The 17,907-nt window shown below is 41.6% G+C and overlaps 1 protein-coding gene across 2 annotated transcripts in view; it reads right to left on the bottom strand.

The window, feature by feature from the left end:
• Positions 1-2,370: 2,370 nt before the first annotated feature.
• Positions 2,371-17,907, bottom strand: part of map3k7 (mitogen-activated protein kinase kinase kinase 7) — a 38,828-nt gene continuing 23,291 nt past the window's right edge. Inside the window, exons 12-18 of one of the 2 annotated variants that reach the window (XM_038289212.1) lie at positions 17,621-17,768; positions 17,107-17,187; positions 10,783-10,850; positions 7,379-7,469; positions 5,020-5,081; positions 4,827-4,942; positions 2,371-3,649 (exon numbers count right to left, since the gene is read on the bottom strand). In XM_038289212.1, the coding sequence (XP_038145140.1) occupies positions 3,469-3,649; positions 4,827-4,942; positions 5,020-5,081; positions 7,379-7,469; positions 10,783-10,850; positions 17,107-17,187; positions 17,621-17,768 (747 nt within the window). In that variant the 3' untranslated portion in view covers positions 2,371-3,468. The remainder of the gene's footprint in view (positions 3,650-4,826; positions 4,943-5,019; positions 5,082-7,378; positions 7,470-10,782; positions 10,851-17,106; positions 17,188-17,620; positions 17,769-17,907) is intronic. The other variant, XM_038289213.1, reaches the window with a different exon arrangement.

The raw sequence follows: 17,907 nt of genomic DNA, 5'->3' as shown, positions 1-17,907 counted from the left end.
GTCCTTGGCTGGTCCCCTACAATCCCTTTTTAAACATCAATCTTTGTACCAAAATATTCTCTATTGGTGGACATTAAGATCTAAAGAGAAGCGCCATCTCCTGGTCAGACCCTGTAATTCAGTGAAAGGGTGGAGTCAGAGTAAAAAAGATATGCTACAGGAGGTAATTGCAGTGGCTGGATGTTGGTGATTTCAGTGGCAGCTGCAGAGCTGCCATTCTGCTGGCGTTTGACTGGGAAGGGCCATTTTGAATGGCTGCTACTGTATGAACATTTCTTGTATAATGCAAAGTACCATGAAATTCCTGCATTTACTATAAGGCTGCTATATTAGCTTCCAAGGACAGTCTTTCAAGTCAACTCAAGAATTTTAAGTTTCTGTGTAATGCTCATTAATACTGGTCCTTGATAAGATTACTGCCTTTAACGGTCAGACCACTTTAGCTAGAGAAGGAGCCGCATGGCAGGTCACTCAGCGTCTAAAGGAGAGACAGTGGGATTAGTTGTTGTCCAAGTCCACACAGATGAAACCAGAAGTTATCTTAAAGCTACGATCCGTGATCACAGGCAGCTCTGTCTTTATCCAGGTTATTTTGATCATGAGACACTTATGCATGTTTGCTAACCAAAACTCTTTCTGCTCTTAAATACGACTGAGTTGATAAAACCAGTTCATCTGTCATTGGGTTATTTGTTATGAGTTAGTTCAACATAATTCAATGCAGGGACACATATAGATAATAATTTTAAAGCTACAGTGTGTAATAATTACAGGGATATACAGTCAGAAATGTAATATATTATACATAACTATGTTATTTATCATCATCTACGAGCTCAGCCTCTTAACCTTAATATTTGCGTTGCCTTAGAATTCGTTATTTATAATTACATAGGAGCGGGTCTCGCAGCCATGGAGGCAGACATCTTTGCGCTACGGCAGCGCAGAGCCAACAAACTAGCGATCGCGAGATCGCCCATTACGCTCGAAAGTAACTACGGCAAGTTGAGAGAGATGAACTGAGACGGTACTGAACAATAGATGGCAGTATTAAAATTATCTATGTAAACAAACCTCATCACTTGAGAAAGTGATGCGGACGTCGTGGAAGACATTTTGTCCCGTAACGCTCGCCGTACTGTTGGGGGGAGAAGCGGTGGGGGGGAGATGTTCATGTTGCTGCAGTCTGCAGTCTGACCGCTAGATGTCGCTGAAAATTACACACTGTAGCTTTAATTGAGTTGATCTAATTAGTCATTTTTCTGAGTGCGTTATTGATATTAGATATTGGTGAGTTTTTTTTATACCATCCCTTTTTAAATGCAGTATATCAAAATATCTCATTTGAGAGGCCAAATGTTTCAAATTGCAATAGTCGATATTTTATTCACCAGCTCAAATAGAGTAAATGGAGTTTGATTTCCAGTTTAGCAGAGTTAGAACATGTAGAAATCTTTGGAGGCTCTGGATCTTTATTCCACTTCTTTCTGATTATCTCATGGTCGGTGTTTGCTCAATTAAACTGAACTTCTTTTGCTTTAAATCAGAGGTCACGGATTAGTGGACTGCTTGTTGTCCAACAACTGTCTAATTTCACTTGCACAGCTTCTCCTGTTAATATTAAAGTCCTTCAGAGCGTCCGGCTCCAGGCTGCATGTGATCCAGATTAGCCAGTAAGCTGTCAGTCTGGGTTGCTGCTGCTGCTACTTTTAGACACAGCAGGCAAACCTGTGGCAAGCCGGGCGATGGGAAAGAAGGAGAAGATGATGAGAAAAAGAGAGCAGAGAAAGTGTGGACTGCTGGAAGAACTGCAGTGAACTGGTGAAAGAAAAGTGAAATGGAGTGCTCAAAGATGACCCTGAACATTTAGAGGATGTTTGGCTCAACCTGCTGCTGTGAAGCAGGATTCTCCACCATGAACAGAATCAACAATAAATCTGGATCCAGGCTCAAAATGAGCTCCTTGATATGTGCTTGAGAATGGCTTAGTCTCCATTTAAACCCAGGTTTAAAGCCTTGCAGGGCAGCCTAAAGCCCACTGCCAACATTAAGACAGAAAAAAGAAAGAAAACAACAAACGCTGAGTTCAGGTGTTTTATAAAATATGGGAATCAGGAAATTGTCTATAAACCAAACTGAATGATTGTTGTTCTCTACTTAAAAAACACTTTAGTTTTTAAAATGGAAAAAAAAAATCTATTTTTTCTTTTAATAATTCAGTGTATAACATGGATGCATAAAAACCTCATTTTATTTCAGTGTTAAATTCTGTCTAAAGTAAGATATAATTAAAACCTTTACTGGTTGTTTATTTTCTTTAATTGGTTCCCCCTGGTTTAAATGATTAGTTTAGAAAGTAGAAACCAGTGATACATCCTTTCACCATTCAGTTTATTTCAGAATGCCTTCTTCCCCTCCCTTTCACATGAAGTAGGAAACACCTCTATTTTACATCCAACTCATAAGAGAGGGTGGTGGGGGGGACTTTAAAAGTAAGACTCCTCAAGTCCGTCACTTTTAAAAAAGGACTAAAAACAGAAATCAAACCAGACTAAAATCGGTGGCTGTGCAAACGTGTGTGAGGCAGAACAGGACGGCTGTTCCTGGGAAACATTAACACCATCGGTTTACAGACGTTTTCTGCTCATTTCTCACCAGAAAACATTTCTAAGCCGCATCCTTTCCATTTAAAAACGCCTCTGCTTCTTTCTCCGTATCGGTCGTCCCGTAAAACAAGCAGCTAAATGCAGGCGACCTCTAAGGCAACATGTGAACCAAACCAAACTCAGACGAAGCCGAGGGCAGTTCTGATCCGCTCCGATGGGAGAACAGCACGGCGCCCGATGCGCCCAATGAGCTGCTGGACGGGAAGTAGGAAAACATTACACACCAAACAACAGCAAGGTCAAACGATGAGGGAATCCACAGCTTTCTGTCAATAGAACCTGCAGAACCTGGTAGAAGGACGAGCTTTGCATAACAGAGAGCGCCGTGCACACAGCAGGGCACGCTCCAAACATCCTCAGAGCTTCGGATCATTCTCTACTTCTCTGTCCTTGTTTTCACATTCTGAGGAGGACGACGTGTCTGGCAGCTGCTGGGACCTCCAAACACTCACAAGGCAGCCTAGAGGTCCTGAGAGCAGACGAGGAAATAAACCCACAGCAGCCGGGATCTTCTACTCAGCCGAGTCTGTCCTGAGGTACGCAGCTGGTTCTGGGCTCAACCGAAGGGGACAGAGAGGGGGGGCGCTACGGCCTGTAGTCAGAAGATGTTGTGGGAGGGGGGGGTCAAATGTATGTACAGAGGTCAGACATCTTCTCACTGAGTCTATGATGCAACATGCAGGACATGCTGGATGGCAGACGGTTGGTTGTGTGCTGAGGAACAGGAGGCGACGTGCTGCAGAGGAGGAGGATGGAGGGGCGGGGGGGCAGCTAGAGGAGGAAGGTGGGGTCGGGGGGGTCCTTACGATGTGCCCTGTCTCTTCTGCTGCTGCACCCGGATCAGCTCCAGCTGTTTTTTGCATTTCTGGTAGTACGTGGACAGACTCTTGTTCTCCTCCAGCAGTTTTTTGTGCTCCTGAACCAGACGGGACGTGTTCTGCTGGTCCTTCTCGTCCTGGTCCAGTTCAGCGATGAGCTCCTTCCTGCAAACACACAGAAACATGCAGCTCCTTCACAGGCTCACGCTCTGCTGCCGTCACATTAAACAGCAGGAAGGTTGGCAAGAAGCCATTTCACCTTTCTGATAAACCTGGGTCAGCTTTGCTTTATAATCTATAGATTTAACATCTAAATCAGAGCCACTTTAAAGGAGAAGTCCGCTCATATTCAGAATTCAAACTTCTGAAAGTACTTTAAATATGAAATTATTCCATCCTGTTCAATAAATGATCAGTGTTTTTAATTCAGAGTAATTTTCATGTGAATGTGCTTTACTGGAGGCATCCATGTTTGTCAAAGAACACTACTGCCACCTACTGGTCTGCACCTACACGGTGCGGTATCGGCTGTTGATCAAGTCCCAGTGCTGTATCTGGTGTTTGTCACAACGCGCTATTATCCAAGTCATCTTGAAAACATTCTTCTTCCAAATGTTGGCTACATATTACGGGTTTTTTCTCTGGCCAGAAGTTCGATGGCAAATCCTCCCTCTTCAAGTTGGCGATCCAACGACCAACCCGTCCGTGGAGGATCAGGAATCAGAAAGGTGGAATAACTCTTTTTTTCACTTTTACCCGATGTATTCCAGCATCCAGCTGCCATGCACGTGGGCATTGTCAGTTTCACTATAGCTCTGGTGAATTTCAATGGTGAAGTCCTCTGGAAATCTTCAATAATTGTTGTTGATTGCAGATGTGTCTAGTAGTTCCCATTGATTTAGCTTGTAAAGCGGGGAGAATGGCGCTAGGCTTACCGCACCGTGATGTCACTGCTGGAAGATGGCAGGAGGGAGGGGTTACTATGTTTGGGCAAAAATGGCCGCACCCAGACTCAGTGATCGCAGCCAAAATTATTTTCATTTTTTTTTACTGATTAACACTAAATTCATTAAATCACAGTGAACGTATTTGTTTTTTTATTCCTTGCTGACCGGACTATTCCTTTAAGAAAAACAAAGGTCCTGTTTGTTTATTTCTGCTCAGCTGCATGAAGACTAATCCCAATGCAGCAAATGTGAGATAAACCAAGACAACTGAAAAGGAAAATCCCAAATTTGAATGTTCCCTGACCTCGATGCGAATCAAAACATTGAAAACAATATAAAAAAATAAAATGATCAAGAACTCAGATAAATAAATATATTTCAGCTGCTTCACGTACTTCCTCTGGATCAGCAGGGCGATCTCCGTTTGGACCTTCAGGTATTCCTGGGCCATCTTGCAGTGCTGCTCAAACACAGCCATGGATTCTTTGGAGTTGGGACAGGGAGCCAGGGGCTGAAAGGGAGACAGCGTCTTCACTACGGGTGGCTGCAATGAATCTCCTACAGACCAATGAAGCAGTGCAGCTGTACCTGCAGCTGGTGATCCAAGGTCAGATAGGCCATGGGGATGGAGTTGTCTGAGCCGTTAGGTTCTGTCAACACAGAGGACAACTGTTGAGATCCTCGGCAAAGAAATTCCTTCAGCCCCTTCATCTCAGACCATCAGGAAATCTGCAGCAAATGTCTTCAAACAACATATTTCAATGTATATCTAAGAACTGAAGTGATTAGATCGGGGGTCTGCAACCTGTGGTTTCTCTTTAGCGCCCCCCTGCAGCTCCATGAAGCTTTATCAAAGCAAACAAAAAGGAAAAAGAGGGATTTTTGTTTGTTTTATTATAGTTATAATATAGTTTTAATATAGAAAACATCCTTTACGTTTTCCAATGCTGTAAGAATGTGTATAATAAATAAATTTAAACAATAAATATTAATATTTTTATTTGCATTATAGCCTGCGACATGTTTCAGCCCTTTAAAACTTTCCTTTTTGATAAAGCTTCTAGTTAGAGTGGCTCAGGTTATCCTGAGCTATCTCTGTAGTTATGCTGCTATATGCTTAGACTGCTGGAGGACAAAGGGACCCCTTTTTCATAATTCTGCTTCATTCTATCTCTATTCTCCCACTCTGCAGAATCTGTTAGTTCAATCTCTAACGTTCTGCTCTCTCTGCTTTTTCTCATAGTAGCTTCATCTGGTCTGTTCCTGTTTGGCTGTGACTCCATCCTGGAGAGAAATATCAGCTGTGCTGCTGCCATCAACACCTTTGTTTATAGATGGTGGAGATCAGTCTGTTTTTCAGTGTAGTCCTGTTTCTCTGACTGTGACTAGCTGAGACTCTTGACATGAGAGTTGGCCTGGAGCTCGTCTGCCTGGCTGTGTGTTTCCTGGACGTGGCCGCCTTTTACAGTTGCCTTTTGTATCTATGCTTCTTTTTCTATGTCTGCTTCTGTCTCCTTGAACCCCAGTCGGCCTCAGCAGATGGCCGCTCACACTGAGCCTGGTTCTGCTGGAGGTTTCTTCCTGTTAAAAGGGAGTTTTTCCTCTCCACTGTCGCTACAAGCATGCTTAGTGTGAGGGATTGCTGAAGAGTCAATGAGTCGATGCAATCAACTGGTTTTCCTTAGATAGAAAACTTTGAATCAATCTGAATGATGATCTGGTGAACTGGAAAGTGCCTTGAGATGACATGTGTTGTGAATTTGTGCTATAGAAATAAACTGAACTAATTAAATTATATCAGCTTATTGTAATATTCATAGCATCCTCCCCTCATCAAAAAGCTGCTGTTGCAAACTGCGTTTTATTGCCCTGTTGCCCCTGTAATGGGGGGTGGGGGGAGTGTATTGTTACTGTGGTTTGAAGAGGACAGCCTTTTATTTCCAGGTGCAGGTTTGAAATTACTATTATTCCTATTATGCACATTTCATTTTTTTCCACCAAATAGAAATAACACCAACAATCTGATTCCTTTATTGTATTTCTATAATTCCATCGATGCAAGAAAACATAATACATTCATAGTGCAATAGAAACTTAAACTTAAAGCACCAAATATTGTACAGCAGATTAGTCACTTGGGGTCATTTTCTCTAGGATGCACTTCTGGAAAATAAACATTTAATCATGAATGTTTATTATGGATTAAAGCCTAATTAGTCATTTTGATAGTTGGCTACTAAACACATATGGCTTATATGAGACTTATAACTTTTGCGTCTCCAGACAGATCTGTTTTTTGTTTCTCTTTCAGTCCAATTTGGCTCTTTGGTCATTTTGGGTTGCCAACCAATAGAGCAGCGTAGAAATTTGAAGTAGAAGCTCAATTATACCAGATGTATTAAATGGTTAAGCAGTATTATTTGCATATCAGTTCAGCCCATCTCCAAGGAGACTCCTCCATGACATCATCTGCTTTCAGACGTCAGCCCATGAGAAAACCAGAACAGCTTTAAAATCAGCTCCATGACTCAGAGCTTTATTAGCATCACAGTATATCAGCCCCAGGTTACTCTGGAGGAGCTGCAGGCAGTGGCAGAGAATTCAATTCAACCAGATCATCCAGTCAGGCTGATTCAAAGTTTTCTATCTAAGGAAAACCAGCTGATTGCATCGACTCATTGACTCTTCAGCAATCCCTCACACTTAGCATGCTTGTAGCGACAGTGGAGAGGAAAAACTCCCTTTGAACAGGAAGAAACCTCCAGCAGAACCAGACTTTCCCCTTTTTTAAAAGAAGGAAGTTGGAAAGGTCGTCTCAGGCCATGTATGGAAGGCAGTAAACTTTCGCCAACATTCTGGCAGAATTGTGAACCTATTAACTTCATCACTAATTAATGGGTGGGGGGATGCAGACATTCAAGGTTTTAGACCATGCAGTGGGGTTTACCTGAAGGGTCCTCGGGGGGGACGTACCCTCTGTTGGGTTTGTCAGGCTGCCTGAGGCTCGGACTGGAGGAGCGGCTGCTGTTCCTGCTCCCCTGAAAGAGGAAACACATTTGGTTGCCATGGCAGCCCTTCCCTGCTACTGGACGGCAAGCAGTAACTCATCATAGACATCCCAAACATGCAGCATTCAAAACCGTTTATTTACCACTGAATTCCCATCTAGTAAATGTCGAATTGTGTCATTTAAACGTCTAAATCTGATTTACAGGGAGAGCAGCAGAGGAGGATGATTAAACCGTTTCACACAGACAAATAATCACTTTTAAATAAAATAAAACGTTTTTATAACAGGGGAAAATGGATCCAAGCCACAAAATGTCCTGCATGACTTAAAAGGTCACCGATAGTAAAAAAAGGTGTCTGCTAACATGAATAAACCACTAATTATTCAAAAAGAGCAAACAGATCTAAACTCTACAGCAATGAACAACATTTCCATTCGATCTGAGAGCTGATCGGACCTGATCTGAACATCAGGATGCGGCTCAGTCTTCAGAAGTAAATAAACTGTTTAATCTGTCAGTCATGTGGTGTCATGGCGACCAGGAAACAGGCTTCGATCAAAGGGGGCTGGACTCTGAGGATCAGTTCTACTGGAAGCGTTTCATTGTCTATCCAGGAGGCTCTGTGGGCTCTCAATAGAACAACCGGCAGCTGGAGCGCCAATGCTTTTAAAGGAAAAGTCTCTCATATTCACAATTCAAACTTCTGAAAGTTCTTTAAATATGAAATGATTCCATACTGTTCAATAACTGATCAGTGTTTTTAATTCAGAGCCATTTTCATCTGAATGTGCTTTACTGGAGGCATCCATGTTTGTCAAAGAACACTACTGCCACCTACTGGTGTGTGATGTCACGGTGCGGTATCGGCTGTTGATCAAGTCCCAGTGCTGTATCTGGTGGTTGTCACAACGCGCTATTATCCAAGTCATCTTGAAAACATTCTTCTTCCAAATGTTGGCTACATACAGGTGCTGGTCATAAAATTAGAATATCATGAAAAAGTAGATTGATTTCAGTAATTCCATTTAAAAAGTGAAACTTGTATATTATATTCATACATTACATACAAACTCATATATTTCAGATGTTTATTTTGTTTAATTTTGATGATTACAAATGACAACAAATGAAAATCTCAAATTCATCATATCAGAAAATTAGAATATTACTGAAGACCAATAAAAACAAAGGATTTATAGAAATGTTGGCCAACTGAAAAGTATGAACATGAAAAGTATGAACATGAAAAGTATGAGCATGTACAGCACTCAGTATTTAGTTGGGCCTCCTTTGGCCTGTATTACTGCAGCAATGCGGCGTGGCATGGAGTCGATCAGTCTGTGGCACTGCTCAGGTGTTATGATAGCCCAGGTTGCTCTAATAGTGGCTTTTAGCTCTTCTGAATTGTTGGGTCTGGTGTATTGCATCTTCTTCTTCACAATACCCCATAGATTTTCTATGGGGTTAAGGTCAGGAGAGTTTGCTGGCCAATTAAGAACAGGGATACCATGGTCCTTCAACCAGGTACTGGTAGCTTTGGCACTGTGTGCAGGTGCCAAGTCCTGTTGGAAAATGAAATCTGCATCTCCAAAAAGTTGGTCAGCTGCAGGAAGCATGAAGTGCTCTAAAACTTCCTGGTATGTGGCTGCGTTGACCCTGGACCTCAGAAAACACAATGGACCAACACCAGCAGATGACATGGCACCCCAAACCATCACTGACTGTGGAAACTTTACACTGGACTTCAAGCAACGTGGATGAAGTGCCTCTCTTCTTTTCCTCCAGACTCTGGGACCTTGATTTCCAAAGGAAATGCAAAATTTACTTTCATCAGAGAACATGACTTTGGACCACTCACCAGCAGTCCAGTCCTGTTTCTCTTTAGCCCAGGCAAGACGCTTCTGACGCTGTCTGTGGTTCAAGAGTGGCTTGACACAAGGAATGCGACAGCAGAAACCCATGTCTTTCATACGTCTGTGTGTGGTGGTTCTTGAAGCACTCACTCCAGCTGCAGTCCACTCTTTGTGAATCTCCCCCACATTTTTGAATGGGTTTTGTTTCACAATCCTCTCCAGGGTGCGGTTATCTCTCTTGCTTGTACACTTTTTTCGACCACATCTTTTCCTTCCCTTCGCCTCTCTATTAATGTGCTTGGACACTGAGCTCTGTGAACAGCCAGCCTCTTTAGCGATGACCTTTTGTGTCTTGCCCTCCTTGTGCAAGGTGTCGATGGTCGTCTTTTGGACAACTGTCAAGTCAGCAGTCTTCCCCATGATTGTGTAGCCTATAGAACTAGACTGAAAGACCATTTAAAGGCTTTTGCAGGTGGTTTGAGTTAATTAGCTGATTAGAGTGTGGCACCAGGGGCCATCAATTTTGAACCTTTTCACAATATTCTAATTTTCTGATATGATGAATTTGAGATTTTCATTTGTTGTCATTTGTAATCATCAAAATTAAACAAAATAAACATCTGAAATATATGAGTTTGTATGTAATGTATGAATATAATATACAAGTTTCACTTTTTAAATGGAATTACTGAAATCAATCTACTTTTTCATGATATTCTAATTTTATGACCAGCACCTGTATTACGGGTTTTTTTTCTCTGGCCAGAAGTTCGATGGCAAATCCTCCCTCTTCAAGTTGGCGATCCAACGACCAACCCGTCCGTGGAGGATCAGGAATCAGAAAGGTGGAATAACTCTTTTTTTCACTTTTACCCGATGTATTCCAGCATCCAGCTGCCATGCACGTGGGCATTGTCAGTTTCACTATAGCTCTGGTGAATTTCAATGGTGAAGTCCTCTGGAAATCTTCAATAATTGTTGTTGATTGCAGATGTGTCTAGTAGTTCCCATTGATTTAGATTGTAAAGCGGGGAGAATGGCGCTAGGCTTACCGCACCGTGACGTCACTGCTGGAAGATGGCAGGAGGGAGGGGCTACTATATTTGGGCAAATATGGCCGCTCCCAGATTCAGTGATCGCGATGAAAATTATTATTTTTGATTTTTTCTTTTTTTCTTTTTACTGATTAACACTAAATGTATTAAATCACTGCAAACATATTAGTTTGAGGTATAAATAATGATCCATTGATTATCTTTAATGACCGGACTTCTTCTTTAAGCACCTGGAGGCCAGTCATTGATCCAGCAGCATCCAAACCAATGACCCAGCTGTGCTTCTCCTTGGTTTCAGACTTTGGAGTTTAAAGAGAGTTAAGACACATGGACTGCCATTGAAATCTCCATGTTCTCCTAATGTACGACTAAATGGATCTGCACATAAATGAGATGTTAGGAGCTAGTGGATTGTTGTGTAGGCTGCCTTACCTGACCGGACTCTGTGCCGACGTCTGATAGATCCTGGACAGACCGCCGCCTCTGAGGATCGCAGGCGCCTGTAGACAAGGAGGGACAGAATGAGAGCCTGGTGAGGGTTAGGATGCTGCACTGGGAGAAGAATCACAGCTACGGCTCCTCATGAGGCTCATACTGGTTTATATCCTAACAGACCATGAAGGTAGAGGCTTAGGACCACAGCTGGATGTTTCTAATTAATGATGGATGATTTTCAACGGTTTCTAATCTTTATTGTGTGAGGTTCATTTTCCTTCCCCTCAAGTCCTTTAGGGATCAACCTTTAGGTGCAACTTCAGTTACTTTTGGCTGTATTTCTATCACGTTTTAGAACATAAAACCTTTCCTGGTTGGATCCAGTTCATCACCAGAGGATGTGGAGTCTTGCTGAAGATGCTCATCCAGAGGTACCTCCTTTATTTCTCTCCTAACCTTTCACCATCCTGTCTCTGTAAGTCAGAGGTCAGCAACCCGGGGCTCTTTAGCGCCCGCCTTGAGCTTTTTCAGAAGTTTAACATGTTTGCTTTGGAATGAGAAATAATAAAAAGAGTCATTAGGTAAGGCATTTCCATGGAAGGCATGCTAAATATGCCATGCTAATTATTGCAGAACTTCTGGCATTTATAGATCAAAACAGATAGCACTCTGATGCAGGGATGGGAACTTTCTGCTATTTTCCCCCCAAATCCCTAAATTAAAAATCACACCAAGGAACGCTGGTGATGGAGGATGTGGGATTTCAGGGTTAGAGAGCTCTGCTCTGATGGATGTCAGTTCCTGCTTGGTTCCTCATGACTCAATCAACTCCTCCCAACAGAAACACGTCCAACATAGAAAGATTCCTTTATCCTGTTTCTATAATTTCATCAATGCAACAAAACTAACGGCGTGGTGAATTCCTTGCGGTGAGAGCGTTCACTGCTCCTCCCTCACCTCATGCTGTGACAGCTGCTCCAGGATTAATATTTAATCATGAATAATTATTATATATTTAAGCCCACATAGTCCTTTTTTTTATAGTGGTCTAAAACACTTAGAGCCCATGTTGCCTTACGAGGCTTATAGAAGACTTTTACTTTTTTGCGGCTCCAGACAGATCTGTTCTTTGGTCAAATATGGCTCTTTGAGCAGTTTGGGTTGCCGACCCCTGATGTAGGTGAACCACTATCCCTGGGTTTTAGTTGTGGATTATTTCCACAAACATTGTATTCCTGACATCTTCCTTAGTCTTTTTCATGCTGTTTGGATCCTTTTCTCCAACAGGTAACTCATGGTGAAGCTGTTACACTCCTTACCAGCTGGTGGCAGTAAACCAGTTGAAGCTTTTTCACCAACCGCCATTAAACAAGAAGATGAAAACAGAACCATGGATTGTTAAATGTTACATTAGATGTTTTTCATCATGTGGACAGTATAATGTTTGATTGATGGTTCTCATTTAAAGGCAGTATACAGACAACTTTCACGGTCATTACTGCCACCCACTGGTGTGGAGTGTAACAGCTTTATCAGGGGATGTAGATGCAAACTTGTACAGTTTTGATTCTAACTTGAAAAATGTGTGATTTTTAGTAGAAACGCTGCAATGTTTATACCTTAGTAACTTGTATTCATTACTTCTGAACTTGTTTTCTCACAGATGAAACATCTAATGTATGTTTAAGTGGAAAAGTTACCAATCTGAATCTGAAATTATGGAATATATTAATGACTTGAATGTAAAAATTCAAACAAGTACGCATAAGTTTTTTTGACAGTTATCTTACTACATAGATTTATATCATTACATTTAAGTGCTTTTTTTGTGCATGACTCCTTAGGTGTTAGAAATATTTTATTTATACTCCGTTTGTGTTTCATGGGTTGTGTTCTAATGAACTATTATGATGTATAATGTGTGATTCATCTTTTATTAACTCTTGCTTAAGATCGTTCCAGATAAAGGTCATGCAACGGACGGGTTGCGAAAGAGGCCGGAACATCCTCTATCACATGTTTCTTCTAAACATGTGTTCAATTGTAAAACAACCACATGCTTTGTTTGAACATATGTGCTGAGGTTTAAAGTAAGATCCTTTTGTTTCCCTTCCCTTTAGTTAAACCTCAGCTGGTGTAATTAGGGACATCCCCTTTTCTTCAATAAATAACAAGGAGAAAGCTGAAGCCTGCAGAGCGGGGTGGAGATTGTAAACTCTGCAGTCTCTTCCTACTCTCCTCGCGAGTAACTAAATTAATTGTCTCTGTGCCTTCTTTCTTTCCCTGTATGTATATATGATGTTTTAGGTGCTTAGACCTGACATTAAGTTTGTTGCAGACATCTGAAGTGACTTATTTCTATAAAATTTTACGCGTTCAATGTCTCTGATTTCAGCCAGCTTGTAGTTTTTTAAAGTCTTCACAGAGGACTAAGATGTCAGATCAACATATAATATATATTACTTCAGGTTTCCTTTGGCCGACATCACATGATTAGAAGCCATCTATTGGTTTTCATTAGGCAGACCCCAAACACAGTAGCCCCACATTTAAAGATAAATCAGCATAAAGATGACATTTCTATACCAAGCTCTAATCCTGCTAAGGGGAGTTGATCTAACTCTGGCTACAGACAACCCTGCTATAAGACAACAGCACAGCAAACAACACAAAGCACTTCATCCTTGACTTTGCAGAACTGTGACTTTCTTTACACTTAGCAGAGTTTGGAATATTGACTTATTAATAGGTGACGCTGTGGGCTAAATAACAGGTCTGGATGTCAATGTGGCGCAGCTGAACCTTAAATCTACAAACTGATCAAAACTGCCAACAGCAGTTCACGCTGATCTTCTTTTGTGATTTATCTCTAAATGAAATAACTTAAAATTTTAGATGAATTTTTCATATGATTCTAGTTTCAAGTCAGGTTTACTTTGCAAATCACTTCCCAATAACTGCTTAAAGACTGAATGCTGGGTATTTGTCTATGAAATATTTTCAAGGCAGAAAAAGAGTTAGTCTTATTTATATCTGTATCAAAACCAATGCTTAGAGCCATCTTGTTGCTGTTTGTGTGAGTTTTGACGTTGGGTGATGCAGCACATGAGAGTGAGGTTTTAACTAAAGCAGAGAAGCAATGGAAGCAAAGGAAAGTATTATGGATCACAGCAGTAACATTCATGCTGGATATCAGCCCTAGTTTTCTCACTGGTGCTTCATTAATCTGAGGCCTTCAGTCCATAATGACTGATCCAGTTGAAGCTGGACAGCTGCTCCGATCCGTAAAGAGAACAAACGCCTTAATGTTTATTAACGACGACGTAGCAGAGTTCATCATCTGATGTGTTGAACTGCAGCAGTCAGAAAACTCTGAAAATTTAAGAACACAAGGTACCGGTTGCTTCTTTCTTCCTGAATAAATCATTGGAAGGAAAATTCGCTCATATTCAGAACTCAAACTTCTGAAAGTTCTTTAAATATGAAATTATTTCATGCTATTCAATAAATGCTAAGAGTTTTGTAACTAAGAGTCATTTTCATTTGAATGTGCTTTACTGGAGGCATCCATGTTTGACAAAGAACACTACTGCCATCTACTGGTTTGTGACGTCACGGTGCTGTATCGGCTGTTGATCAAGTCCCAGTGCTGTATCTGGTGTTTGTCACAACTAGGGATGGGGATCGTTAATATTTATTGATATCGATACCTTTATCGATACTCCTTATCGATCCGAGTCTTTATCGATACCACTATCGATACTTTTCTGTAATAGGCCACTTCGAAATGACATAAAACTAACTAGAATATATTTTCACAATTGTTGGTTAATGTATTGTCTACTGTCACTTTTCATCATGTTTTTAGTGATTAGGAAAATATTTAACAAATAAATAATTGTAATTTAAATTAAATGTAATTTTTAATAAATGTTGGCATCAGTAGTTTAATTATAAATTCTAAAATAGTTAGAGCAATATACAACTGTATTACTCATGTTTCTCGCCAATAACTAAATTTCCCGTTTTCTTTACGTTACATTTGAACGCATCATAATAACCTAATTGTCGTTTTACTGAGCCAATCTGAACACATCATCACGCAGCACGTCTGAAACTTTATTTACTTTTCAAGCTAACTAGCTTGTATGCTTCCGATTACAACACGGATCTCACAATTACTATTTTTAACTGACCGGACAAGCTACAAAATCTGTGTGCGGGCTTACCAGTGGTACTCTGAGTGGATGATTAAGACGGGCCCGACTGTGGTGCGGCGGGGCAGCAGCAGGAGGAGGAGGAGTCTTTTCCGTTCAGCCATTCTCGAATCGCGAGCAAAGTTAAGTGCCCGACTTCACTTGTTTTACTTTTAATATCTGTTTGCTTACAATTTCATTCCAAAACATTGGTGTACATGCTGCAGTGATTGGATTGATTAGATTTAAATGCTGTGACGCGACTCGAGGGACACACAAATATGTTAAAGGACCTCCGGGAGAAAAAAAACAAAAACGACCAGACTCGATAGTGGTATCGATAAGCCCAAACGTTATTGATTTTCGGGTTTTGAAAAAAATGGAACCGGGTTTCGATCCCCATCCCTAGTCACAACGCGCTATTATCCAAGTCATCTTGAAAACATTCTTCTTCCAAATGTTGGCTACATATTACGGGTTTTTTCTCTGGCCAGAAGTTCGATGGCAAATCCTCCCTCTTCAAGTTGGCGATCCAACGACCAACCCGTTCGTGGAGGATCAGGAATCAGAAAGGTGGAATAACTCTTTTTTTTCACTTTTACCCGATGTATTCCAGCATCCAGCTGCCATGCACGTGGGCATTGTCAGTTTCACTATAGCTCTGGTGAATTTCAATGGTGAAGTCCTCTGGAAATCTTCAATAATTGTTGTTGATTGCAGATGTGTCTAGTAGTTCCCATTGATTTAGCTTGTAAAGCGGGGAGAATGGCGCTAGGCTTACAGCACCGTGACGTCACTGCTGGAAGATGGCAGGAGGGAGGGGCTACTATATTTGGGCAAAAATGGCCGCTCCAAGACTCAGTGATCACAATGAAAATGATTGTTTTCATTTTTGTACTGATTAATGCTAAATTCATTAAGTCACAGAGAACATATTAGTTTTAGGTATAAATAATGAACCATTGATTATTCCTCGCAAAACTGACTTTTCCTTAAAAAATAAAACACCAATGACTGACGGCTGTTATTGTTGTTGGAGTTTAATCTGTTTTGCTGCTGCTTTGTTTGAGGGAAGCCACGCCCCTTCCACTGACACCTCTAGCAACCAATGATAGCACAGTTAGAAATCAAATCAGATCAATTTTCTAAACATAGATCACAACAAACATCAATTAGGCTTAAATCAAATCTAGTCGCTGCCCCTAACGAGCAGGTTGGCTGTACTTAAAGAGGCGAACCCTGTTTCTATTAGGGAAAACAGGTTAAAGCAACTTGTTCAACAACCAATTTATCTGGGATATCATCGTCTTTGTTTATTATTGGTTTGCACTAAATAAGGAAACAATCTTACTGTTTAATTTTCCTCAAAATGCAGATTCCTATATCTTTCTCTCCTTGCAGCACCAACATTGGTGTCATAAGTTAATAATTTTCAAACAGTGACAAACTGTTTGACCATCTTTGCCTTCTACGGGTGGAATCCAGAGCCTCTCCGATGAGCTGAAGCCTTTCCTGACATCCAGAGCTGTCCCCATTCCTTCATATTCATATCTCTGCTAATAATAATAGCTCTGACCCTCAAAGTGAGGGAAATTAATCAAGATGACTTTTGGAAAGTTAATGGATGTGCAGAGAGAATGGGAGAGGAAAAAAAGCCATGCTTTTATCTTGGTCCTTTATGCATGAAAGTCAAGGACAAGTTCCAAAGAACCTGGTGAGCTGATTTACTCCTTATGCTCATGATTTGTTGTAGTCAGACAGGAAGATAACAGAGCAGAGCCACGAGCTAACGGAGTCATCTCATCTTGATTTATAGAGATCCACTCACAGGCAGTGCTTGGATGTTCCAGTTAATGATTAGAAGTGAAAGCCAGCTAGAACCGATCTCAGAGATTTAGGTTTTCAGATGAGAAAGCTCAACATTAGCTCGTGTTTCTGCTCGTTTCATCTAGACGTGAAACCAGAAAGTGAGGAGGCATGAGACGTCTGAGGTGTGCTTCCCCCAGCACCAACCCTGCCATCAGCCAGACCACCAAAGAGCTAGGAGAAGCAGCTCACAGCAAACCACAGGCTCGGCCAAGCAAGCTGCGCCCAATCACCGGGAAGCCCGGTGGTCCAGTGATACCTGTCACGACGATCTTGGGGACATCCAAAATGGTCCCGAATGACGCGGTTTTGCGATGGCCTCGTTTATACGGGGTGCGTGCTGCAAAAACACACATACACACATACAGCAGCGTACACAACAACCATGCAGACTGAGACAGGCTTCAGGCCCGCAGCATGACTGCTGACATGGGTCATGTACATGCAGAGCAGAAAGGGCACTTGCAGGAAAAAACAAAACACATGCACCCTGCCCATTCCAGGAGCAGTGGAGCCAAACTGTGACATGTTATAGAGCACAACATCAGAAGGCTGCAATACGGGACATTCTGGAGAGAGCCACAGAAAGGGTTTGTTAAAGCATCATCAAAGCCTAGAAAACAACAGAGCAGACGATGAGCTTTCAAACTGCAGCTGGTCTGAGCCTCTAAAACATGACCTGTAAGGTCTGAGGGAAAATCTTTAAAACAACATCTTCCAAAGCAGACACTGTAAACGTATATGTTTTCCTTCCTGTTTCTGTGTGGCTGTACCTGTGGGTGCAAACTGCATTGTGGGATCCAGCTCAGACAGGTCGGCGCTCATTCGTTTGCTGTCGGGGGTTTGAAAGCACTGAATCCTAGCTGGAAGGCTCTCAACACTCCCCCCTCTGGATAAAGGCCAAGGCCTCAACGGTTCAACCTGTGAGTGAAACACAGACAGGATTTGATCAGAACTAGGGATGCACACATGGGCTGATGTGAGCACGGCATCAAAGTCTGATCACTACAGCAGCGTCTGCTTAGAGCCTGTGACTTTAAACCATTTTTAATCATTATTT

The sequence above is a fragment of the Cyprinodon tularosa genome, unplaced genomic scaffold, assembly GCF_016077235.1.
Source record: "Cyprinodon tularosa strain WSP-4 unplaced genomic scaffold, ASM1607723v1 ctg266, whole genome shotgun sequence".
NCBI classification, from domain to species: Eukaryota; Metazoa; Chordata; class Actinopteri; order Cyprinodontiformes; family Cyprinodontidae; genus Cyprinodon; species Cyprinodon tularosa.
The sequence above is the reverse complement of the archived record's forward strand: the minus strand, read 5'-3'. Positions and strand labels throughout refer to the sequence as shown.